The sequence below is a fragment of the Colletotrichum scovillei genome, assembly GCF_011075155.1.
Source record: "Colletotrichum scovillei strain TJNH1 chromosome Unknown Contig00004, whole genome shotgun sequence".
In the NCBI taxonomy this organism is placed as follows: Eukaryota; Fungi; Ascomycota; class Sordariomycetes; order Glomerellales; family Glomerellaceae; genus Colletotrichum; species Colletotrichum scovillei.
The window spans coordinates 1,458,478-1,483,847 of NW_023336262.1; the positions used below are offsets into that span (position 1 = coordinate 1,458,478).

General features: G+C 54.0%; 4 protein-coding genes across 4 annotated transcripts; 3 read left to right on the forward strand and 1 right to left on the reverse strand.

Moving 5' to 3' along the window:
• Positions 1 to 476: 476 nt before the first annotated feature.
• HER10_EVM0006601 (fungal specific transcription factor) lies at positions 477 to 3,206 on the forward strand (the record flags this gene model as incomplete). The annotated part of the gene is made up of 3 exons (XM_035476182.1): positions 477 to 1,858; positions 1,914 to 2,418; positions 2,490 to 3,206. The coding sequence occupies exons 1-3, from the start codon at positions 906 to 908 to the stop codon at positions 3,204 to 3,206; spliced, it is 2,175 nt and encodes a 724-aa protein (XP_035335025.1). The 5' UTR covers positions 477 to 905.
• Positions 3,207 to 3,627: 421 nt separating this feature from the next.
• Positions 3,628 to 5,756, reverse strand: HER10_EVM0012969 (alpha amylase; the record flags this gene model as incomplete). The annotated part of the gene is made up of 5 exons (XM_035482343.1): positions 3,628 to 4,141; positions 4,236 to 4,574; positions 4,668 to 5,066; positions 5,187 to 5,458; positions 5,523 to 5,756. The coding sequence occupies 5 exons, from the start codon at positions 5,754 to 5,756 to the stop codon at positions 3,628 to 3,630; spliced, it is 1,758 nt and encodes a 585-aa protein (XP_035335503.1).
• Positions 5,757 to 8,196: 2,440 nt separating this feature from the next.
• Positions 8,197 to 12,170, forward strand: HER10_EVM0002270 (voltage-dependent potassium channel beta subunit). The gene is made up of 6 exons (XM_035471990.1): positions 8,197 to 8,594; positions 8,681 to 8,703; positions 8,791 to 8,857; positions 8,954 to 9,041; positions 9,127 to 9,687; positions 9,816 to 12,170. The coding sequence occupies exons 1-6, from the start codon at positions 8,353 to 8,355 to the stop codon at positions 10,035 to 10,037; spliced, it is 1,203 nt and encodes a 400-aa protein (XP_035334706.1). The 5' UTR covers positions 8,197 to 8,352; the 3' UTR covers positions 10,038 to 12,170.
• A 3,380-nt stretch (positions 12,171 to 15,550) lies between these two features.
• HER10_EVM0005890 (protein phosphatase 2C) lies at positions 15,551 to 25,253 on the forward strand. The gene is made up of 4 exons (XM_035475492.1): positions 15,551 to 16,624; positions 17,915 to 18,677; positions 18,925 to 24,345; positions 24,401 to 25,253. Exons 1-4 carry the CDS (start codon positions 16,425 to 16,427, stop codon positions 24,590 to 24,592), a joined length of 6,576 nt encoding a protein of 2,191 aa, XP_035334980.1. The 5' UTR covers positions 15,551 to 16,424; the 3' UTR covers positions 24,593 to 25,253.
• Positions 25,254 to 25,370: the final 117 nt, after the last annotated feature.

A 25,370-nucleotide genomic window follows, 5' to 3' on the forward strand; every position in this document is an offset into this window, starting at 1 on the left:
TGTTCTTCGTAGAAAGATGCATATTCTCGTTTGTTTTGTTCGCTTGAAATTCGAGATACCTCTCTACGTACCTACACTTAGGTAATAATGGATGAACGCTGATTGGCCCCGTGTGACATCCCGGGCTGGACCATATCGCTGGGAGGTCGGCGGCCCGGACAGCGGTCAAGGACATTACCGCAGTGAGAGGCCGAATTTGCGGGGAAATACAGCGCCAAGATCCCTTAACGGGCGCCACCTGTCGACCCCAAGCCCCCCTCAAGCCCCTACGGTCCCCGGCCCTTCTCGACTCAAGCGTGTCGAGCTGCAGGGAGGCAGGCACGGCGGAAGGTCCACAGCTCCCCTGATCGGCTTAGCGCGGCGAGCACACCATCGGTCGTCGACTCCACCCTGCGCATCTCAGACGTCCGCAGATGCTCTCTCATCCCCATTTTTCTTGGTCCAACCTTTCCGTGTCTCTCTCAGTCACCTCGAGACGTGTAGGCGCCGGTGACAGCTTTTACTCTGCTCGATTCGAACCAAGCAAGGAACACCAGTTTTTTTTTCCCACTCAGATTATGCCAGTATCGTCTGATCCTCGTACCTCATACCCTTACGTGCTTGTCACCTCGCTTACCCACTTAAGCCCCTAAGAACTACGGATACACAGTCTTGGTCAAGCCCAGCCAGCCGGGAACCTGGGGACCCGTTTCTTCTGGTGCAAGTGACAGACTTCACAACATCCGGCCTCACACAGCTTGCATACATCCACAACTTTGACGTATTACCTGGCGAATCCCCAAAAAGAAAGTCAGTCCACGGCAGGTGCGAGCTGCCATGACACGGCACGAGTAGGGTAGCAGGGCCGACGTTGTTCTCCCCCCTCCCCTCTTTTCGTCTTCTTTCCCGTCTCTTTCGCGGAGACAATGTCATCCGCGCGCAAGATTGGCAAAAGAGCTTGTGACGCCTGCAAGATCCGCAAGATCAAATGCACAGAGGTCCCGCCCTGTGACGGCTGCGTCGCCATCGGGACATCATGCACCTTCAACAAGGTCCCCGCCACTAGGGGCCCACGGAACCTGAGGGCAAAGACGATACGCCAGATTGCCCAGGCCCAGAAGGAGGGCTCTGCTGCTGCTACGGCTGCTGGTGCTTCTGCTTCTGCTTCTGCCGCCGCTGGCACCACCGGTACCGCCGGTTCTGCATCCTCCGTCTCACCTACCGGTGATGGGGCTTCCGCTTCGACCCCGGCTGTTGCCGCCGCCTCTTCGGGCGTTCCGTCCTCATCCCGGTCCCCATCATCCTCCGAGGGAGGATCATCCGAAGCCACTGGGAGCGCCGCGAGTGGGCAACGACTCGTCCGGCAAGAGAATGCTCTTCAGCCGCAAAGGACGCCCAGCGCATCACTGGTTTTGAGGTTGTGTATCTACCGCCTGCGTCTCTTCCCCGTGTGGCCCATTATTGCAGTCGAAGACATCATGGCCTCACTGTCCCGCGACGCTGACGACCTCGAATCATACGTCTTGGCCAACGCCGTGGGAGCTGCCACCATTGCTCAGCTCAAGCTGGCCACGACTGACAACGACGACCCGGCGACGGCAGGTTCGATGGAGGCCGAGTGCCAGCGGTCGAGAATGGTGCTCCAGGAACGCGAGGGAGGCCCGCCCATGAACCTCAACTGGCTGAGGACGTCCTTCTTCCTCCACGTCTATCACGAGAATCAGCAGCCCGGAGGGGCTAAGTCGCTTCTCTACCTCCGAGAGGCTATTACCATTGCTCAAATCATGGGATTGCACAAGGAGTCGTCGTACGTGGCTCTGCCCTTGGCGGAGCAGCAGATGCGGAGGAGGACACTTTGGCTACTATTTGTCACGGAAAGGTTTGTTCTACCCCTGAAGATTCTGCATCGAGCTGCTTTCTGACGAGAAGGGCAGAGGCGTGGCCATGCTTCACAAGTTGCCCGTGGCTCTCAAGTCTAACACTCGGTTTCCGTCACTGGACGGTTCAGGGGTTGGCGAGGATGAGGGCCACATTCTACCTGCGTTTAAAAAGCTGGCCGACCTCTTCTGGATATTCGACCAAAGCGGCGCCTTTGACATTCTCCAGAATTCGGACGATGAGGACGCCCTGTGGTCCATGGCAGACGGCCTTCAAACGGCTAGTAGAGCGTGTCTCGATGTTGTGCAGCAGAAGCTTCAGCAAATTCCCCTGGACTCTGACGCGAGCAACGATGTCCAGCGAGCTGATATCGTTGTGACGCGTCAATGGATGCAGGCCGTGCTGTGGAAAGTCACTATGAACCACGGCCGCGCTTGGTCTTCTAACGGCAACAATAACACCGTCACCTCGTTATCGCACCCCATCCAGATCGCCAAGGAGTTTCTCCAGTTGATTTCACAACTTCCCAGCACAGCCATTGAAGCCCATGGCCCCGGAATCGTAAGGCCCCATATCGGACAAATATACATATATGTATATATCGTATTCCGCTTTACTAATTTGACTACTAGGAGTTCAAAATCTACGAGATTGCCAGCGCAGTGACGGATGCCGTGGCGAACAACTTTCGTCTTCCTCGTACTTCCACCGACGGCCCGAGAGACATCCTCCTCCAGCTGCAAAGGGTTCTCGCCTCGTGTCGCGGCGGCAATAAAGCCCTCTTGGAGATGCTCTGCGCCCGCATAGCCGAGGTCCAGGATGGCCCGCTGCTGATCATGAACAGAAGCCCGACGTCGAGGATCCAGGAAGTCGACGACGACCAGTGGCGGGATGACGGGAATCATGCTGCTGCTGCAGCGGCGGCGGCGAACGGCCAGGCAGACATGTTTGCACCCATCAATGGCGTATCTCAGACCTATGGACAACCATCTCACTCCAACTTTTCACCAATGTTTGATAAAGATGGTACCTCTGCGCAGGGCATGACCAACGGCAACACAGTACCACTCTCACCTCAGCGACAGGGCATCGGCAGAACTCCCGTCTGGGATCAGTCCACCGGCCAGATGGGCTCCGGCGCCCCCCACGACCTGATTGATCAGCTGCAGCACTTTGACGGCTCCTTCAACACCGTCGAGTCCAACGGCACGCTCGATATGCTCTTTGCCAATGGGGCTCTGTGGGACAACGTCGCCAACGACGACTGGATGGCGTCGGTGCAGGGGAATCCGGGCGTGTTCCACAGCCCGACGCAGTCTTCGGCCAATTTGCAGAGGTCTTATGAGTAGTAGACTACCATTCTGGGCCGCTTCACGATTTGTGGCCGTTGAGGATCCTTGTGGGTCAAAAGAAATCGTTTAGAGCCGTAAGAGTTGATGGTACGCATGGGCAAGCACTCGACTTGAAGTGACACAAATGCCAACTTCTTGGCCAAGACTGAAGCACAGACTCTGGCGTTCAGACGTCAAATGATAGAATCAAGAGCGTGGTTTCCAAATATCTAGGTAAGCCATCATCCTCATTTGGCCTCTCCATCACCTGGATCTATCTCTGACTATCCACCAGATCAAAAGCCGTAACATAATGATTAACAGTCCCAAAAAGGCACAAAGACATCTGGATAAGGAAAACGCAAAAGTAGTACTCCAGATTTTTGTCTACATTCTATAATTTAGTTTTTATACCCAACCGCTTCCAAGAATCAAGAACCTAGGCCAGAAGCACGACCGCTCCCTCGTACGGTCCAAACTCGACCTTACCCCCACTGAAATCCTCCACCGTCTTGCCGCCGTTGGAAACCAGCACCTCCTTGACGCTCTCCGCCTTCAGTCCTTCCCAACTGACCCTCTCGCTCGAAAAGTTACACGCCACGACCGCCACGGCGCCGTCCTCGGCCCGCCTTGCGTACGCCAGGATCTTCTCGTTCTTCTCGTCCACGAGCGCGAAGTCGCCGTAGACAAAGATGTCGAGGTACCGCTTGCGCGTCGCGAGGACCATCTTCCAGAAGTTGAAGACGGAGGCCGGGTCCGAGACCTGCACGGCGACGTTGATTTCCGTGTGGTTCGGGTGCACCGTCATCCACGGGGTTGCCTGGGGTGTCGTGAAGCCTGCGTTGGGGGCGGCGGTCCACTGCATTGGTGTGCGGGCGTTGTCGCGGGATTTCTTCTGGTATTGGGATTTGAGGAATTTGAGGTATTCCTTATCTTTGGAGTCCTTGTGCAAGCTGGTTGAGGGGGGGGTTGTTAGCATCGCAGAATTCTCGTAGTGTTTTCAAACCGAGAATTTCACAACCAAGGATCTGTGACGGCGTTACTCACTTCCAGTGGTTCAGACAGTCAATGTCCTTGTACTCCTCCATCGGCCACTCCTTGGGCACGTTGACCATGCCAATCTCCTGGCCCTGGTAGACGAACGGTGTTCCGGCCTGGAGGGCCTGGAACATGGCCACGACTTTTGCGCTGTCGACGCGGTGCTGCGGCGCGTCATTTGCGAAGCGGCTGACGGAGCGCGGCTGGTCGTGGTTCTCGAGGTACAGCGCGTTCCAGCCGTCGTGGTCGTACATGAAGCGCTGCCACTTGTTTGCGATGCCCTTGAGCTCTGCGAGGTCCCATTCTTTGGCGGAGAATTTGCCGTGGGGGCCGATGTCGATGTCGACGCTGGAAAGGGGGGAGGAGATGCTTGTTAGTTACACTGCTGATGGTGGAAAAACAAAATAAGGGGGGAAAGGGGTAAAAGAGGTTGCATCATACAATTCAAAATGGAAAATCATGCTCAGCTCCCCGCGATCGCCATTCACGCTCTTGATCACCTCGTTCAAGTCCCTCACGCAGGGCATCTCCCCGACGCTGAAGGCGTCGTACTCGTGCAGGATGGCGCCCAGCTCCTTGAGGTACTCGTGCAGCCTGGGCCCGGCCGAGTAGAGCTCGGAACCGGGCAGGACCTCTTGCTTGGAGTCGGGGAAGTCCTGGGGCTTGCTGACGAAGTTGATGACGTCGAGGCGGAAGCCGTCGGCGCCCTTGTCGAGCCAGAAGCGCATGATGTCGTGGACGGCGGCGCGGACTTTGGGGTTCTCCCAGTTGAGGTCGGGTTGCTCGCGGGCGAAGAGGCGGAGGTAGTATTCGTCTGTTGCTTCGTCGTATTCCCACGCGCTGCCTGTATGTAGACGTCCGATGTCAGTCGAGCTTCCCGTCATCGTTTATTAGGCGGTTTCAACAAGCTTTCCAGGAGGCACAGGAGCCCTGGGGAAGTATTGGAGGACCTGAGAGAACTGACCCTGGAAATGGGAGGCCCAGTTGTTGGGAGGCTGGCGGTTGCCCTGGGCGTCGTACTTTGGCTTGCGCCAGATGTACCAGTCGCGATAGGGGCTGTCCTTTGAGCTGCGCGACTGCTTGAACCACTCGTGCTGGTCGCTGGTGTGGTTGACGACGAGGTCGAGGACGAGCTTCATGCCGCGCTCGTGGAGCTTGTCCTTGAGGGTGTCGACGTCGGCGACGGTGCCGTAGGGCTCGTGGATCTTTTTGTAGTTGCTAATGTCGTAGCCCTAGTAGACGTCCGCTTGGTAAGTCATGAATGTCTTTGGGAGTACTGCCTGCCAGAAAACTCACCATGTCGATCTGGGGACTCTCAAAGATGGGGCACAACCACACGATGTCGACGCCGAGGGACTTGAAGTGGTCGACGCGGTCGATGATGCCCTTGAGGTCGCCCACGCCCGAGCCGGTCGAGTCTTGGAACGAGGCCGGGTAGACTTGGTATACGGAGCTCTCTTTCCACCACTTGCGGAGCTGTCTCTTGGGGGGTTGGCCGCCCGCGCTCTCCGCGACGACGTAGCGTGCCATTGTGGGCGGAAATCTGTGTATATTGTAGGATTTGCGGTGAGAAGGATTGTGGAATTGGCAGATAATTCGAAGCTTTCGAGAGTAGAAAGCTGTAATGCCGGTTCGGGGTCGTTTGCGTAGCTGTTTTAGAATACACGCAATACAGCAGTTGATTTGAGATACGGACAGCGTCTGGAAATAAACAGACAAAGAGGTCTACGTCTTATAGAATTTGAAAGAGCTGCAAAGACAAGAGAGAGAGGAAGCTCCTTTGAGATTCAGAGTTCAGGCTCTCCGGTCAGAGAGCGGGGGGGTGGTTAGCTGTTTGGTAATAGGAGCTTGGTCCGTTGGCGGGGGAGGAGTGCTTTGCAAAGAGTTTCTGCGAGTAAAGACTGGTCGTGGTGACCAATTGGAAGAATTTGGAGATGGGAAAGCGTTGGCTTGCACGAAGCTGAGTAAGGCGGAAAGGCCAATGTTCAGCCAAACACGAGACACAAAAAGACGGCGCGTGGGCTGGTTGTACTTGGTAAGGTAGCAAGGAAGAGATGATCGGCGGGTTGTTGCAGCCAACTTTCAGGTACTCGGGATCCCTCTTACCGTGGGTTCGCGTGGGGAATGGGTTGATAATTACCGACCCGACACTTGGGGACCGCGGGAGAATTCGAGCGAGAAAAGCGAGCGAGAAAGGGACGAATGACGAGAGACTCTCTCACTTCCCCGTCGGGTCTCCCCCGAATCGGAGGTTGAATGCAGCAGCTGCCCCTCCATCGAACCCGTCTTCGTCATGCGGGGTAACTTTTTGGCTGCCCCAAGGGCTGGGCTACATGCTCTACACAGTAAAGTTGCGGAGGTTCCGCTCTGTTTGCAGGTATCTCAACTTATACTTACATATAGGGGCGACGGATGTACATGTTTGGGTACATAGGTATCAAGCAGACCTTACGTTAGGTACTATTAAAGAAACAAGAAAACATGTAAGAGTATGATGATCTCTCAAGCAGGTACAGCCGCAGACGCGCGAGAGATGTCCAAGAAGCAGTTTGCATGAATGCCATTACGTTGTGTCGTGTTGCAGGTTGAGAAGATCAACCCTCCCATTGTGTAACTGCGCCTGCGTTGAGAGCAAAGAGGTGTGGTGTGGTGGTGCTGGGTTCCTCCCAAGTGGATGGATGTGTGTGTTACCCAGTGCCCCGCCGGCGGTGCTGGCCCACCGTCCACACGAGCATCCCCCGATCCCGTCCCCGAGATTTTTGCCGGGTCCACCGATTCTACAGGGGTTCATTCGGGATCCGGAGCCTTGGAATCTTGGTGAGAATGGGCCGGGCTTACGGAAGCTTCGTAAAGTCCAACATCTTGTAGTTGACGAACATTACGCCGATAATTTGTAGGACGAGGAGTGCTTTGAATCATTGCTCATGTTTTTCTACCTTGTAAGTGGCATGAAATGGCAACACTGACGGCTCATGAACACCATATCCAGTGCTTCGAAATACATCGAATGGTGGTTAAATGGCTTTGTCATACCGAAATATTCTTGTGATAAAATGAGGATTAGCTGGACTAGTTCAGTAGTAGTAGGTAGACTCTTGTCAGGCTTCGACGTTTTTCTATGGATGCTCAAATGCTTCGAGTATCAAAATATCAACATAACAACGAAAGCTCGCACCCTTTCCAGCAAACCTCTGCTCAGACTCTCAGTGAGAATCTGAGTTATACATACCACGGTCTCGTCTTTCGAGATGCGGAGTCCGGAGCCGGGCTGAGGTCCCGCACCGGTGACGTGAATAACACGGGAAACGTTGGTAGGAAAGCTTCCCTTGATGCTGAGGACGATAGACCGTGGCGTAAAATGATCGCAGGCTACCTGCCTGGGTCATATGACGGTAACGAAACTGCTAGTTTGTAGAAGGTAGGGTTTTGAACTGCTAGTAAGAACAAAGCGGTGAAGCCGGGCTGGCCTTGTCAGACTGCCACAACCGCCTCCAACTCCTCTAGCGATGAAGACGGTGGTACAACATGCTCTTTTCAGCAGTCATTCAAGCGGACATCTCGATGCTTACCGCGGTGCAGCCTCCACGTCAGACACCTCAGAGACTAACAGAGAAGCGCCATAAGCCAAAACAGCTATTGAGTCCCCCAAGCGCGCGTAGTACATCCTTATCTACCGATCCGGCTTTCGGCCGCGAGAAGTACGGAAAGCCAGCCTACCTGAGTGCCTAGATAACTCCCCCTCTGGTTGTTGGCCCTGGCGCGATCCTTTTATATGTATGTACCTACTTACTTATGGGATATGCATGATGGTAATCCTTCGGGGACCAACATGCAGTTTGGTCCTTTGCCCAGCTGCAGCCAGCCGCATCGCGCCGCCGCGAGGTGGGCCATTGGTCAATGCCAATTAGATTCCCACTACTTTAGCTGCTAGCATGAAGTGGTGGGGGTGGTTTTTGGAGGGGTAAAAAAAGAAACATCACTTTCCGATAATATCTCCGCAGAGAGGGAGGAGGGGTGCGGGGCACAAGCTCTTTTGGAGCTTTACCATTGTTGCGTGAGAGCGAAGACGGAGGGGTAAAATCATTAGCAGGCAGTGTAACGGACACAGAGAAAAAAAAAGGAGTAGATGAGAGTGAATGTAAACATACCATCTAACATCCTCTTTTTGCATACTTACCACTTCCCTACGCTTCGAGAGATCACGCCTGACGCCGAGATACCTAGATTACCCCTAATCACCAACCCGACAGACCGAATAGAACAAGACGCAATGGCGTGGGAAGAGCCTAGAAAGACGGGCATGCAGTACCGCCGCCTGGGCAACTCGGGACTTCACGTCTCGGTGCTGGGTTTGGGCGGTTGGTTGACGTACGTTTCTCCCACTCCGTTATCCTCACGCAAATTTTGCAAAATGCTTTGTAGGACCTTCGTGCTGACTTTGGTGAACACAACAGGTTCGGCGGTCACGTTGAGAATGGTATGTACGGGACGGGAGACTCGAGCGAATCTTCTGCGAGACTTGGGTGTTTTTGGCAGCGTCACTGACGGTTACGATGCACTGCAGAACAGACGTTTGCGTGTATGAAGCAGGCTTACGACCTTGGCGTCAACTTTTTCGATACGGCTGAGAGGTGAGTTTTCCCACAACTTTCTCCCGTGTAAATACCGTGCGACTCCAGCCGGGTGAAGAGGAGGCGAAGTAGCTAATCACGGACCTCTCCAAACAGCTATGCGGGCGGAAACTCGGAGATCATCATGGGCCAGGCCATCAAGAAGTTCAACTGGAACCGTAACGACATTGTTGTCACAACAAAGGTGAGTTCCTGGCCCTCAAAGTCCGCAGTAGCAGCGAACAGCACAGTCGGAGCAAGACTCCCTGACCGATTGTGCGCACTTCTAGCTCAACTGGGGCGGCGCCAACGGCGAAGTCCTCGTCAACAACCACGGCCTCTCCCGCAAACACATCATCGAAGGCCTCCGCGCCTCCCTCAAGCGCCTCGACCTCGAGTACGTCGACATCGTCTACGCCCACCGACCGGACCGCCTGACCCCCATGGAGGAGACGGTCCGCGCCTTCAACCACGTCATCGACAAGGGCTACGCCATGTACTGGGGCACCTCGGAGTGGAGCGCCGACGAGATCGCCGAGGCCTGCGGCATCGCCAAAGACCTCAAGATGATCGCGCCCGTCGTCGAGCAGCCGCAGTACAACATCCTCGAGCGCCGGAAAGTCGAGTACGAGTTCCAGCGGCTGTACCAGCGCTTCGGCCTCGGCCTGACCGTCTTCAGCCCCATCAAGATGGGCCTGCTGAGCGGAAAGTACAACGACAACCCCGACGCGCCGCCGGCCGGGAGCCGGTTCGCGGAGGGCAAGGGCGATAAGTTTGTCAACTGGGCCAACAAGGAGTGGTACGGTAACGACGAGTGGAAGGCACTGATTCAGAATGTCGTCAAGCTCAAGGTGAGTTTCCTATTGTTATCGCTGTTGTTTGGTACTCCCCCGCGCGTCCGTCGCTGGCGCCGTCGGCAACACTCGCGACTCGGCACGAAAGAGCGATGACTGACCGGGATATGTGTGTGTGTGATTAGGGTATTGCGGAGAAGCTCGGCGCGACGCAGTCACAGCTGGCCCTGGCGTGGTGCCTCAAGAACCCCAACGTTACCTCCGTGATCACCGGAGCCTCACGGCCGGAGCAAATCGTCGAGAATGTAGGCGCATTGAAGGTTCTGGAGAAGCTGACGCCCGAGATCATGGCCGAGGTCGATGCCATTGTGGGAGAGGTCAAACTGGACCCGGCAAGACAAGATTAGAGAATGGCGTGTTTTTTTTTCTGGAAGTTTTGTGTTTCTGTTACGTCCTTTTGGGTGGCGTGGATTTTAATTACTGGGCATAACCATATCTGGGGACATAGAACGAGAAGTTCGGTACAAAAAAGAACAAAACACCATCTTATTACCAGCTCGACCCATGCGCGGCCGCGTCCAGGCCCCACGTGATGGAGCGTTGGCCTCGCTGTTTTGCTCGCTCGAGGCCGTTTCACGGGACCGTCGTGATAACCATTTGTTCAGAGGAACTACCTTCTAGAAGCTGTGGACAATGCTCTCGAGTCAATTAAGATGTGGCGAATTGGCCAGATGCGGCCGAACAAACATGCCGCCTCCGCTTCAGTTTACGAGCTTGTGCTCCAAAGTGGTGGTTGCCAAACGATGGGATGGGATGACCGGAAAGCTGCTCCGAAGGCAACATTGTCCAGACGGGAATGAGAGATACTTCAGAAACAATGGACAGTTGCAACCCTTAGGCCAGTGTCTTGACTCGGGAGACCACAGAGATCTTCAGGGACCATGGAGGGTGTAACAATGCATCCTCTGGCCGGTGCTTCGACTTGTCGATGAAACTTCGTATGGCGTGTTAGGAACTGTAGCTCGTAGGATTAGACTAGTCGACCAGGCTCCCAAGCATGTTATGCCAACTGATGAGTTCAGATCTAGGCCCAAGAAGGTTGTCGATCTTCCTGTCGTCGTTGCGGCTCGCGAATCGTCCAACAGGGAGGGTAGGCCTTGGGGTATAAGGTACTCTGAGGACGGAAAGGTAAAACCTACGAAAGCCACATCGGCCTTTTTTGCCATTCGCAACGAGTTGCTCCTGGAACTGTAGACTCTTGACTAGAGGGCAGCTTGACGTGCCTTGGCCAACAGCTCAGCTGTACATGTCGGGTAGAGGTCGACCGGTGTAAAGTAATCGCTTGATTATCATAGTCATATCGTGGCAGGCAATACATACGATCACGGTGATGTCTCCAACGCACCCAGTGATGATGATGGTCTTGATGTCGACGTCGATATTGTTGTTTCATTATGGTTGTTGCTTCGCATATCTCGTATGATCCAGACAACTAGAATCATGAGATTGGGGCGGCTTTGATGGCGGCGACCTCCGGAGTGTTAACCCGTGTCAGAGGTGTACATACTGGGGATAAGAATGAGGTTGCAGACGCGGCTTCTCTAGGTACGGGCTGTTTTTGGTGTGCATGGTAACGCAGGAACGGTAAGACGTGCATGGATGACCAGGCAAGAGAGAGGCGAAGTGGTCCTGAGAGGCCCGAAAGCAACGAAACAAGGGCCCTCCAGAGGGCGCATTGATCGCCGTCTGGCGACAGTCCTTCTTGTTCATAGGCAAGACATGTGGCGTCGGAGAGTGGGAGACTGGAGTTTCGTTGTAGAACTGGTTGAAATGGACCGTCTTTGGCAACAGGCGACAAGGTAAGAGGCAAGTAGCGAAAGCGATGAATTTTGCTTTGGGTAGGGTGACTGAGAAGTCATGGTTTGAGATAGCTGTAGCCGCAGCTTGGTGCAGAGATCGAACTGCCAAATAAGATGTCAGTATCAGGCCATATTGACGCTTGGAGGTGGTGATGGGAGAATAGAGTTTGGGCCTTGCACGCCTGGACGGTTAGTGTCGTGAACGACGGTTGGGAGCCACTGAGAAGTATAGCCTTGGTAGATGAGCAGAGTTGCTGCGTAGAACAAGTAGAGTGGTAAAAGACATGTGGCTAAGCAGGGAGGTTGCTCGCTCGATATCATGTGTGAGGTTGCTTGCTTGGACGGGGGAGCAGGGTCAGGCAGCGGAGAGGGGGCAGATGAGGAGACAATGGAAGAGAGCGAAGAAGGGGAACCCTAGAGCACTAGGGGACGCGGGACACTCGTACGGCAGCGTTGAAGGCCGTGGAGGCGTAGGAAGTAGGGATACAGGATGAGACGAGCGTCTGAGCTGGCTTGCCCTGCTGGTGAACAGCGGTGTGTCTGCCCTATGCGTTGCCCCGCGGGCTGCTGCATGGCTGACATGTGTGCGTTTGCGTATGCGTGTGGGTGTTGTGTGGGTGAGTATGAGATGCGCTGTGAATGTTTATTCATATGCGAGCTCAACGACTCGGGAATGGTTGTGGGTGGGTGGTGGCTGCATGGGTGGGCGAGGTGCAGTAAGGCAAGGTAGGCAACCTAAACCAGCCGCAAGGTAACGGAACTGCGTCCGTGGAATGACAAGAGTTGCCAGGGGCCATGGTTGGAACTTTGAGGAATTTAGATTTGATATTGACAGAAAAAGCTAGCAACAAGGTCGTCACTCTGTCATCCAATTGGCAGATGAGCCATGTCCGTGAGTGAGGCTTCGTTTGTGACAGTCATCTCGCAACTTGGACGGATCCCACAGCGACGGGCGCTTGGCCGGAGTTGGGAATGAATCGCGGAAGGACAGCCGCGAGGTATCACGACATGGATCGGAACCAATGCCGTAGTCGGAGTATAAGGCAGATGCATAACACGATGATGGATAGTCTACTGCAGGAATGGACATACAACATGGGTGACAAGTGAGGTACTTTGGTGTAGGTAGGTAGGTAGTTAGGTAGGTAGGTAGAATAAAAAAAAGAGGCAAAGATGCCCAACCAAAGCTGGGAACTTGTCTAATGGAGCAATGGGACCCCACGATGCGACAACGAGCAAGCAATAATAGTCACTAAACGGTGACGCAACAGCAGCCGCTTCAGCAACCGCGCAGAGATGGAGTTCTGAAGCTGGACCTTGCGTGCCGCGCTGTGCCAAGATGAAGTGAGACTGAGGTCGGGGTTTGAACAAGCAGAGGGAAGACATTAACTGACTAAGGTGAAAGAAAGCCTCTGTTTCGTTCCTGTGCTTCGTACCCCGTTTGACTTCGTATACATGTGCTCGGAGGTTCATGAGCCCATGAGTCCATGTTGAGATGAGAGAGAAGGAGGTCTGGTCTAAGGTCTGACCTACCCGTAGAGACCGTAGTGTAGTGCAGTGACTGGCCTCTGGTCTCTGGTCTGAGGAAGAAGAATATCGGAAATGACATTGGGCAGCGAGTGTCAGAGTCGTATTACTCTTTGAGAATCTGTGGTCTGTTCCCCTGCCAGCCCGTACCTTGGACGGTGACACTGACCTCTGTTCAGCTCTGGCGTTGCTAATCGCAAGTCCGTTCCTTGCGAGGTGGATGGGGGCGAGTGGACGGGTGGACGATTGATGTTGAGATGTGCTGTCGTTTCTCGTTTCTCGTTTCTCGTCTCTCATCTCTTGGTGTACGCAGTGCGATGTTGGGTGGAATGCGAACGGACGATAGGACGATACTTGAGATGTCGCAGATGATTAGCGGGAGATGGCAAGTCCCGAGATAGCATCGCTTAGCACTTGCCCTGAGGTGTGCAGACGCACTACGGATTAAGAGATACAAACAGACTAGCCCAGAAGGAGGAGGTACGGTGGTCCGTACCTACCTAGGTACCTAAGGTACTTCATGATGTGGGTGAGGACCTTCCATCTTTCCCCCCAAACATGTCAGCCACTCACAGTTGGAAACCCCAATCATGGAATTACCCATCGCCCACCCCTACCAGATCAGGTGCCATCCCTGCCCTGCCCACTACCATCTACCCGACATCTTGTGCAGATGGTCCGTGAGCATGTTCCTACCTGCTACCCCACCTTCCCAGTACCTCAGCATCTCACCAACACTTCACGGAACCTCAGACGCTAAAATGAAGATATTGTCACTCACATCCACCGCGCTAAGTATCGGGGAACCAAACACTTTGATTCCCCTCGAAACAAGGGCAACCAAAGCTCTGCTGGGCAGAATTTTCAGGACTCAGAAGAAGAAGAAAAAATCATGTATGCCTTGGTGCATCGGCAACATACTTATGGTTGGTACAAGGTACCTTTCTGAACGTGTGATGGAAGCATAGGTAGGTATCGATATGGACTTGTTGGATATCTCTGAAGCATCCAGCCTGTCGCTACCTTGTGCGTTCATTTTCACTCCGTAAAGAAACAGCGAATACACTTGTGCCCACAGAGGCACAGGCAGAGAGAAAGAGGGTGCTTTAGGCGCAGGGTACAGAGTGCTCCGTAAAGCAACGATGAACCTGAATGCAAGGATGTGTAGGCGCAAAGAGACGCCTCTTGGAGTCTAACGGACCCGAGGGAAAGACATACGGAAGTACGAAGCTCCTGATGCTCTTTCACTTGGATAGGTAGGCTTCCCGGTCTGAGCGGCACTCCTGGTGGTCCATTTCTGAGACTTTGGCAAGTCTATTCGTAGGTATCCGTACTCAGGTACTTGGAAGCTAGCCCGGCTAACTACTTACCCACTTTCACTGCTCGCCCACTCAACCGCACCTCAGCGCGCTACGCTCCGGCAGAGCGACGGAAGCGAGTCCTGGAGCGGGTCTAATCCCCGGAAAAGCCCACATCCACCTGCTAGTGAAGTAAGGTAAGGTACTCTTCTGTGTAGGTATGTAAGGTAGGCGTCGAGGCACCTCCCACATTACCTTATACGAAGGACTCCGTATTGCGTCAAGACAGGCACACTAAATTGAGGTTTTGTGTCTAAGCTGGCGGTGACAGGGTTTCCTGGGATTGAAACATGAAATGTTGGTGCTTCTTTCAAACACGGCCCTCATACCCTATAGTGAGAATACGGGATAGGGACACACAAGTTGCATTCAAAGACCTGATTGAACGACGATATTTCTGATGGACGTCACGGTTGTACATGGTATTGTCACATTGGGGTTGTACGGACGGAAGGCATTGGGATTGAAATGGGACGGGAACAGACCATTGGTCACTCGGTGCCTCCCTCGCCTTACCCAAAGGTCAAGTAAGGAGCCACCCACCTTCCCTGACTTGGCACCTACCTACCTTACCTTCGACATCGTGGAGAGGTACCTTGGGACCTTTGGAACCTTCCATGTGTGTAAGTATGTACATGGGAACATGCTTTATCCAGGGTATCTTGCAATTCGAGGCAGGCACGACTGATTATTCTGCAAAGTATCTTTAGTGTAGTAAGCACTACTTTGGGAATACATGCCTTACAATTTATAGTTGCAAAAATGCAGAAACAAATGACTGCAACATGACTTGGTGAATTGTGAGGAAAGGTATACATCCATAACGAACAGCAAAGCCTCGCATCGAGGGCATCTTCTTCCACTAGTCCATTGGAACCCAGCACCGCCAACACAGAGCGCGGGGGATAGGTACCTACTGCCGCCCGCACCACACGCTGCACGCCACCACATATTCCGTACACCAGCACTCTGCAGTCTGCACAACACGCAACTCACCTCAGTAGGTATCCATTGAGTCAAGCTACCTGATCAGTACCTTCTCACCTCTCACTCACCTCACCTTCAGGCACCTTACCTCACCCATTGCATGGAGCTCTCATTCGTCCGTCGTACAAGACTGCCCGAGTACCTCATACTTTCATTGCCTGCATACCTACACTTGCACACACCAGTGACAGCAAAAGCAGCAGCAGCAGTTACCTCTCACCTTTCGGCCCTACCTTACCACCTTACATTACCTCGCTATTCTCGCTGTCACGCAGCTTCATTCTTCTTCGCCTCTTTGCACCACAACTGACATCAGCAGATGCGACCGGACTGCAAAGACAGCCTCCTTTTGACGCCAATACATACCTCCTGTCCTGTCGCTGTTCCAATTCCTTTTCCATTCCATCTAGCCGCCACAAGCATGATCTAGTCGTATCCATCTCTACATACCTTACTCGGAGCCTCTGTCTCTGTCAGCCCACCTCATTCTCAGAACGGCCTCGACCCCTCTCTTGGACTCTGGAGTTTGTCGCCCTCGAGCTGTTTTCGTGCCTGTCCTTCTACCTTGCCATCGTACGAATATCCTATCCGTACATACACTAGAACCGGATCGTCAACCACGACGCCAGCCCTCCCCGCTTCTCGTCTCGCCGGATCGCTTGCTTACTTCCTCCATCGAAAACTGAAAGTGCGCAAAAGTCGCAAACACATTCGCCGCCGCCGTTCTGTTCCACACACCTCATCTACGGAGTACACCACGGGCATTCGTAAAACCCACTCGCAAATATCGATTACGATTACTGCCCACTCCACCCTCGTCGTCGATTACCCGCGTGCCCGCTAGGCCCAACTTACGGATACCGCCCAGTGCCCACAACTCACGCTTTCGTCCATCACGCGTTTAACGTACGTATCCTATTCCGTACCCGCCTACGGAGACGGAGTAGGTACTGTGTCCACCAGCAATAGCGTGCCGTGCTGTGTGCCGGTCCCCTCTGTTTTTCTCAACCTTGTTTCTCGGGAATGACATGGCTCTGCGCCCTCTCGCGACGGCCTGGCGACAATGACGAGGAATGAGGCCGGCTCCCGCTTCAGCTCTCTCACGAGCACCAGTACCGACAGCACCCGATCATCGGCCACCGTGAGACCCTCCAGCAACCCCGTCCCAGCATCGCGCAAGTCGTCCATGCGCCTCAAGACGGAGGGCAATGGCACTGGCGCCGGCACTGGCATTGGCAATAGCAATGGATCCCTCGCAGACAAGTGAGTGTCATGTTCTTCCTAATGTTTGGCCCTGTGTGCCTGTCCCGGTCCGTTCCCCATAACCCCTAGTCGATCAATCGATCATCAAGCACTCACGCACACACACAAAACACAATTCCCATCCCACTTCTTTTACCTTGTGGACAGTACCATGCCCCCAAAGGAGACGGACTCACAGAGGAAAACAGAGTGAGAGTGGGAGTGAGAAATGAGAGTGAGAGTGAGACCACTCAGCTCTCAACTCCGACGCCGGGGTTCACACCTTGATTCCATACACACACACACACTCATTGCGCCTCCCACCCAGGTATTGCGTGGGCAAGCCGCGAGCCGCAAAGTGGGTTGTTTGAGTCGTGAGGTGGTCCTGGCGCTCACTCTCTTTCCTGGTCCCCCTCCTGTCTGTCTGTCTCTCTCTCTCGTCTCTGCTGCCCGTGGCCGCTGTTCCCTGCCACTCGTTGGTTCAGGTTGTCGTCCCGCAGCTTTTTCCCTGCGTGCCGCGGCGGCGTCCCGAAACCCAGTCCCAGCCCCAGTCGAGACACAGCTGGTGTACGAATAGTGTCTATGGAACGGAATAGGCCCAAGGACTTTCTGAAGTTCTCAACTATTCGCACCGGTACTATTCGCCGCTGAGGACTGAGGACTGCGGTGTCGCCAGCTTGCGGTCGTGCTTGCTAGATGCTGCTAGGTACTGGGCTGATTCCAGTCTGCTACTTTGCCCGTATTGCCTTGGTGTGCGCATTGCATTGCAACATCTCTCTTGTCTTGTCTTGTCTTGTCCCCTTCCCCTCCAACCCCCTCTTGTGCACACTACGGATACCTTACTTCGTACGGGTCCAATACCCATTTTGTTATACCTTTGGCTGGCGCTGTTCCCAACTTTCTCCCCTCCAAAGTTCCAGCAACAAGCCAGCAGCCCGGCGACCCTGAACCAACAAGCCTCATCCGCACTTTCATCGTACCTCGTACGTTCCCCGCCTCTGCTCTGCCCTGCCCTGCGGCCTGCCTTACCTCACCCCTCCCCGTCCGTCCCCCCGTCCCCATCGCCTCCTCCTCCTCCGCCCCGGCCCCAGGCAAGCTTTGTCGTCGTCGCTTCAATGGTGGAGCTATCTGCTGTTTTCGATCCCCTCCAGTCCAGCCCAGTTACAGCTTCTCAAGCCAAGCACCCAAGACATACTCATTCTCCCACCAGAACTAACAACTTACTCCTCCATTTTTCCTCCGTGTTCCTCTTCTTTGATTGACGAATGCACCCATAACTGACTGGTCATTGCGTTCCGCCCTCCCGTCTAGGTCTTTCATCAGTGATTTGAGCCCAGCCGACCCGCCCACCTCTTCCACTTTTGCCTCTGCGCCGCGCGGAGCTTTGTCACCAGGAACAACAAAGTCCAATGCCTCGTCCTATCGCGATCACCGTCTGAGCGACTTCGCCAACTACCGAAGAGACCTGGCCGTCCTAGAGACTTCTGGCGGCCGTCTGCCCTCCATCCAACATAACCCTCCCACCGCCACTCCCTCGTCAAATTCCCAGATAGCTCCCTGGATGTCGCCATCCAACGGCGGTGCCACCGCATCCACGCCTCAGAGCCAGCTCAATACTACTTTTTACAACGACTCAAGCGATAACCTCTCCGTCGTCTCACAGCTCTCGCCTGGCTTTCGTGCCCCTACAAATCGCCTTGCGCCTCAATCCTCTGGCAGCCAAGATTCGCCAGATGTAGCATACTTTGGAGACGAACGAAGGCCTTCTCTGGCTAGCATAACCACCTTGAGCAGTCAGGGCTCCAAGACGAGCATTCGAAGAGGTGGATTACAAAAACTACAGGGTTTCTTTGGGGAGGAGTTTCCTGGACGAGACGGTTCCGAGAGCAGCTTGCACTCGAGTTCTGGCAGGGACCGCTCGCGTTCCTATAGCCACAGCCGCCCTACGAGAGATCGCAACTACTCCAACGCGACAGACCATGCACGGGACAGAGAAGCTTCGCCTTCCTCGTCAAGACCAAGAACCCCAGTACCGGCTCCTGAAGTCGTGCCATTCCTCTACCAGGAGGCTGATGTGAGTACCTACGGAGCAGACGCTATTTCCTACATTGTTGTTGATCCCACTCTCCACGATTGATTTCGTTGCGAACATCCCTCCTCTTTTCAATCCCCATCCGCATTCCGCACATCCGCACCCTTGGCGCCGCTATTTCGCATACGGGAATTGCGCCGCATCAACCCATCGCCTTATCTTATCTCTTATTACCCCTTCTTCCACCCGCGTCTCTGTGTCGAGTCAAGACTGCTAAATGTGCTTCAAGGATATTGCCAGGTTCGGCGAAGCCCCAGTCAGAGACATTTTGAGCGGCCCCGACCGCGAACGTTACATGAACAACGAAAATCCCAACAACCCGCAAAATCCACCAAAGACCTCCTCATCCAGCCGCTCCGGCCATTCAATCGTGCATCTCCCTGGCCACCACCATCGACACAACAGGAGCATTGATGATGGCAGGGCCCTGCGACCGACTGTAAGCAGGGAAGATTCGCAGGCCAGCTTGCAAGTTCAACAAAACCCGAGAGAGCGCGGCGGCTCAGCAGCGACAGTCATGTACGGCTCCAATCGATCCCGCGCTCAAAGCCCGACCCCGAGCGGCGGCTACTTCAGTTCGAGACATGGCACCGTCGACGGCTCCACGTCGCCCAGCGGCCAGCAGCAACAACAGCAACAGCCGCAGCATCATTCCAAGAGGAACTTATTGCACCGTCTACGGCGGAACAAGGACAAAGATGACGGAACGTCTAGATTACGCGACCTGCCCGGTTCGACTCGGTCGCTGGCCACCAAACCATCTCGTCCCGAATTCGCTAGACCCGAGCTGTCGCCCTCAACTTTCCCGCTCGCCTTCTCAGGCACCGAGCCTGGTTCTGACCAGGACCCTCGACTAGCTGCGTACAACCAACGAAACCAGACGTTCAACAACAGATTCCCGTTTTCCAAGAGCAAAGGCCGGCAACAACGGACTATGGAGCCGGATGAGCAGATTGGACCGACCGATAGGCAGCCTGGAGCGAACAACAATCTCGGATCGCTTGGAGGAATTCACTTGGACACCAACCTCAGTGATATGGACGGTATCCTTACGAAGCCCCAACCCTTGACTCCCATGGACAGCGGTGTCTTCTCCAGCATTGGCGATTCCGAAAAAGTCGAACAACCACCCCCAGTGCCCGCGAAGACCGATGCCGTCCTTGGACCGAATGGTTCTTGGAACGCGCCGGACAGCTGGGCTGTGCGTCGTAATACAGAGGACACCACGTACCAGGCGCCAGACATTGACGATATTGGCAGTCCGCCTCGGCCCGACGAGAAGATGACACCTTACTGCATCCGAATCTTCAGATCCGACGGGACGTTTGCGACTTTGTCCATGGCTCTCGATGCGAGCGTTACCGATGTTATATCACAGCTTATCAAGAAGACTTACGCTACGGACGGGCTGGAGAATTACCACATCATTCTTAAGAAGCATGACTTGGTCCGGGTGCTCGCAGCCCCCGAGCGCCCACTCTTGATGCAGAAGCGACTACTGCAACAAATCGGTTACGAGGAGCGGGACCGAATCGAAGACGTTGGTCGGGAGGACAATAGCTATCTGTGCCGGTTCATGTTCCTCTCGTCCAGAGAGAGCGATTTCCACTCCGTCACAAATGATCTCGGACTTGGACGGATACAAAAGTTCAATCATGTCGACCTTGCTGGCCGCAATCTCATCACCATCCCGATTTCGCTCTATTCAAAAGCCTCGGAGATCATATCGCTCAACCTCTCACGTAACCTCTCACTGGATCTCCCTCGCGACTTCATTCAGTCGTGTCAAAACCTGAGAGACATCAAGTTCAACAACAACGAAGCACGAAGATTACCCCCCAGTTTGGGCAAGGCGGCAAAGCTGACGTACCTCGATGTGTCGAACAATCGACTGGAACAGCTGGACCACGCTGAGCTGAACGGTCTGCAGGGCATACTCAAGCTCAACATAGCCAATAACCGCCTCAAGGCACTCCCGCCGTATTTTGGCGCTTACAGGGCTCTGCGGAACCTCAATATCTCGTCCAACTTTTTGGACAAGTTCCCACTGTTCCTTTGCCAGGTGGAGACTCTCGTCGAGCTGGACTTGAGCTTCAACTCGATAAGCAGTCTACCTAACGAGATTGGAAGACTGAGAAACTTGGAAAAGTTTGTCATGACCAACAACAGGCTGTCAAATGCGCTACCCGACACTTTCAGCGAGCTGCAGGGCCTTCGGGAGTTGGACATCAAGTACAACGCCATTACGAGCATCGATATCATTTCATTGCTTCCCAAGCTGGAGATTCTCTCTGCAGACCACAACAGCATTTCACAGTTCATCGGCAGCTTCGACAGGATACGGAGTTTGAAATTGAACTCTAACCCAATTACCAAGTTCGAGATCAACGAGCCAGTTCTCACATTGAAGATGCTCAATCTGTCTCACTGCCAGCTTGCGAGTATCGACGAGACGTTCAACATGATGTTGAACCTCGAGCGTCTTGTCCTGGACAAGAACTACTTTGTTTCCCTGCCGCCCCTCATCGGCAATCTCAGCAAGCTGGAACACTTCAGCATTGCCAACAATAACGTCGCAGAACTTCCACCATCAATAGGATGTCTCACAGAGCTGAGAGTGTTGGACGTGCGCAGGAACAACATCAGGAAATTGCCAATGGAGCTGTGGTGGGCCAACAAGCTCGAGACTCTCAACGCATCTTCCAATATTTTGGAGAACTTCCCCAAGCCAGGCTCCAGACAACCACGGCCATCAGGCGAAGAAGCACAGACGCCAGCTGCCGTGAACAAGGCCAACCCGATGGAGCGCATTGCCCAATCTCCCTTGGAAGAATCACCGGATCCGTCCAGGAGACCGAGCCAGAACTCATCATCAACGTTGCTGAGCGTTGGGCCGTCGCCTGTACCAGGCGGTGGTGACAGGAAGAGTTCTGTCGTGTCAGTCTATGGTAAGGGTGGCCGCAAGACGTCGGTGGTGTCTAGGTCCACATCGGCCGGCACCGTGCCACCGCTCCCGCCGTCTGCGACCGCAAGGAAAGACTCTAGCCTGTCGTCGAGACTCTACACGACTTTTGCCGGGTCTCTGCGCAACCTGTACTTGGCTGAGAATAAGCTTGACGACGAAGTATTTGACCAGATTACGATGCTTAACGAGCTACGCGTCCTCAACTTGTCGTGGAACTATATCAACGACATGCCACAAAGATCGATCAAGAGTTGGCCCCAGATGGTGGAACTTTACCTTTCTGGTAACGAGTTGACGACATTACCGGCTGATGATCTTGAAGATGCCAGTCTGCTGCAGGTGCTGCATATCAACGGGAATAAGTTCACCAACCTACCGGCCGACATATCCAGGGCTAAGAAGCTTGCGGTCTTGGACTGTGGTAGCAACTCCTTGAAATACAACATTTCAAACGTTCCTTACGACTGGAACTGGAACCTCAACCCCAACCTCAGATACCTCAATCTTTCGGGCAACAAGCGTTTGGAGATCAAACAGACCACTGTTGGTCCGACGGCGACAAACCGGGAATCGCTCGCAGACTTTAACAGGCTTTCGAACCTGAGGGTTTTGGGTCTCATGGATGTCACCCTCACACAGCCCACGATTCCCGATCAGAGTGAGGATCGCCGCGTGCGAACGTCTGGTTCTCTTGCCGGCCATCTCCCCTATGGTATGGCCGACACGCTGGGCAAGAATGAGCATTTGTCCACCATCGATCTCGTGGTGCCTCGATACAACTCCACAGAGACCGAGACTTTGCTTGGCTTGTTTGACGGGCAGGCTCTCTCCAGTGGAGGCTCCAAGATTGCAAAGTATCTGCACGAGAACTTTGGCCACATCTTTGGCATGGAGTTAAAGGGTCTCAAGACGCGTCTCAACGAGACACCAGCGGATGCCCTGAGGCGGGCTTTTTTGTCTCTCAACAAGGACCTCGTCACCATCGCCATCCAACACACCGAAGAGCGCTCGCAAAAGACGCATAGAGGCTCTGCAACGCCAGTCGTGTTGAGCAAGGAGGACCTCAACTCTGGTGGTGTTGCCACTGTGGTCTATCTTCAAAACACTGAGCTTTATGTCGCCAATGTGGGCGATGCGCAAGCCATGCTGATTCAGACCGATGGCTCTCACAAGATCCTTACGCGAAAGCACGACCCAGCAGAACCAAGCGAGCGCCAACGGATTCGTGAGGCTGGTGGCTGGGTCTCGCGCAACGGCAGATTGAACGACCTGCTCGAGGTTTCCAGGGCCTTCGGATACGTAGACCTGATGCCAGCGGTGCAAGCCGCTCCCTACGTCAGCAACTTCACGATCCGCGAGCAGGACGACATAATTCTGATTGCCACCAGAGAGTTCTGGGAGTACCTGGATCCCGCTCTGGTGGTTGACTTTGCAAGGCAGGAGCGCGGTGACTTGATGAGAGCATCGCAAAAGCTTCGCGATTTGGCCATTGCCTATGGCGCCACCAACAAGATCATGGTCATGATGATGAGCGTTGCCGACCTTAAGAGGCGGGTTGAACGGTCAAGGCTTCATCGTGGTCAGAGTATGTCTCTGTACCCCTCGGGCGTACCGGAAGATCTTCAGCAGCCCATGCGCAGAGGCAAGAGGAACAAGGCCGACGTTCTCGACTCAAGTCTACAACGTCTTGAGGCTGAGATTCCAGCCCCGACAGGCAACGTCTCCATCGCCTTCACTGATATCAAGAACTCAACTACTCTATGGGAGATGTACCCCGCTGCCATGAGATCTGCAATCAAGCTGCATAACGAGGTCATGCGTCGGCAGCTGCGAAGAATTGGTGGATACGAAGTGAAGACTGAAGGAGATGCTTTCATGGTGTCATTCCCGACAGCCACGTCTGCGCTTCTCTGGTGTTTTGCCGTTCAGATGTCGTTGCTGGATGTCAATTGGCCTTCCGAAGTTATCAACTCCGTGTCCTGCCAGGCACTTTACGACAAGGACAATGCCCTGATCTTCAAGGGTCTTTCCGTACGTATGGGCATTCACTTTGGTGAAGCGGTCAGTGAGATGGACCCTGTCACGAGACGTATGGATTACTTTGGCCCGATGGTCAACAAAGCTTCTCGTATCTCGTCCGTTGCTGACGGTGGACAAATCACCGTTTCCTCTGATTTCATTTCAGAGATTCAGCGCTGTCTGGAGAACTATCAGGACACAGACAGAAACGGGTCGACTGGATCCGAAGATACCTTTGATGACGACCAGATGGGTTCGGCAATTCGAAAAGACCTGCGCTCCCTCAGCTCCCAGGGCTTTGAGGTCAAGGAAATGGGTGAGAAGAAGCTCAAAGGCCTCGAGAACCCAGAAGTCGTATACTCCTTGTACCCGCATGCACTCGCAGGCCGTATCGAGCATCATCAACAACACGAACAACGGACTGAGGTCGACAAACCCGCCATTCTCCAGGCAGGCAGCGAGTTGGCTTTCGACACGGAATCAATCTGGGCTTTGTGGCGTGTCAGCTTGCGGCTGGAGATGCTGTGCAGCTCTCTAGAAAATGTATCTGGCCAGGGCTTACAGCCACCCGAAACAGAGTTGTTGGAGAGAATGAAACACCGAGGAGGTGAGGTCACGGAACGATTCCTGCTCAACTTCATGGAGCATCAAGTGAGCAGAATAGAGGTAAGTCCAGAGGCAGTACTTGTTTTGTGAAGGTTCTTGGCTAACCGATTGACAGACATGCGTGACGAGTTTGTCGCTTCGTCACATTGCCTTCGGCAGCGCTCCACTGCAACAACTTGAGGACATGCGAGGTCCCATGAGTGACATCCTTGACCAGGTTGCCAAGCAGATGGCGGAGCTGGCACGGTACAAGGCGTTGTATGGCGAGTTGAACGACACTGAAGACGACGGGAGCGAAACGGAATGAGAGAAGCGTAGCGAGCGTTCATTTCATGATTTCCTTACTGCGACCTCATATAGTATACCTACGACGCGAGACAGCATAACGTCTACCACCAAGACAACAACAATAACATCGAGAACAACAACAACAACAACAATACCTGAATACCCGTTTCTTTCAGGGGGGGAGAACAAGGCGCCTCTTATATACATATTCCATTACTGTATCATGCGATTACGACACCCAGACAATTTTAGCGAGCCGCAGTTTTGACCAAAACTGCTTTCCGTATGTCATTACTTCAGCAAGTTGGGTTACCCAGGGCTTGGGCTAGTGAGCTGCTCCGACCGGCTGGTCGTGGAAGGCGTGTTGGATGGAGGTAAAGGTGGTGGATAGGACAGGGCAGTGGGTGGGTTGGGACAGGGCCGGACTGTGTGCTGGCATGGATTGAAAACAAAAAAAGTGCGTAGTGATTTTGGGAATGCGGAAGGGTTGGTTGGTGGCACAGTGGCATTGGCATTGGCATTGGCATTGGTAGTAGTCACGGTAGTTGTTGGTGTTGGAAAGAGAGGAAACGAGGCCTTGCTTGCACTGGTTGGCCTTTTGTGGTAGGATAGTGTCTGCTCTTGTCTTAGTGCTACAAAGCCGGAGCACACCGCACGGCGTATGAAACGATTGAAATACCTCGTATTGTCTTGCATCAACTCGAGACTTGTGCCTCTTTGAACAAGCGATCTGGGACCATCTGACATTGATGCGTTCTTTTTTGTATTGTTACACGCTGTCCATCTATAGAAATAAC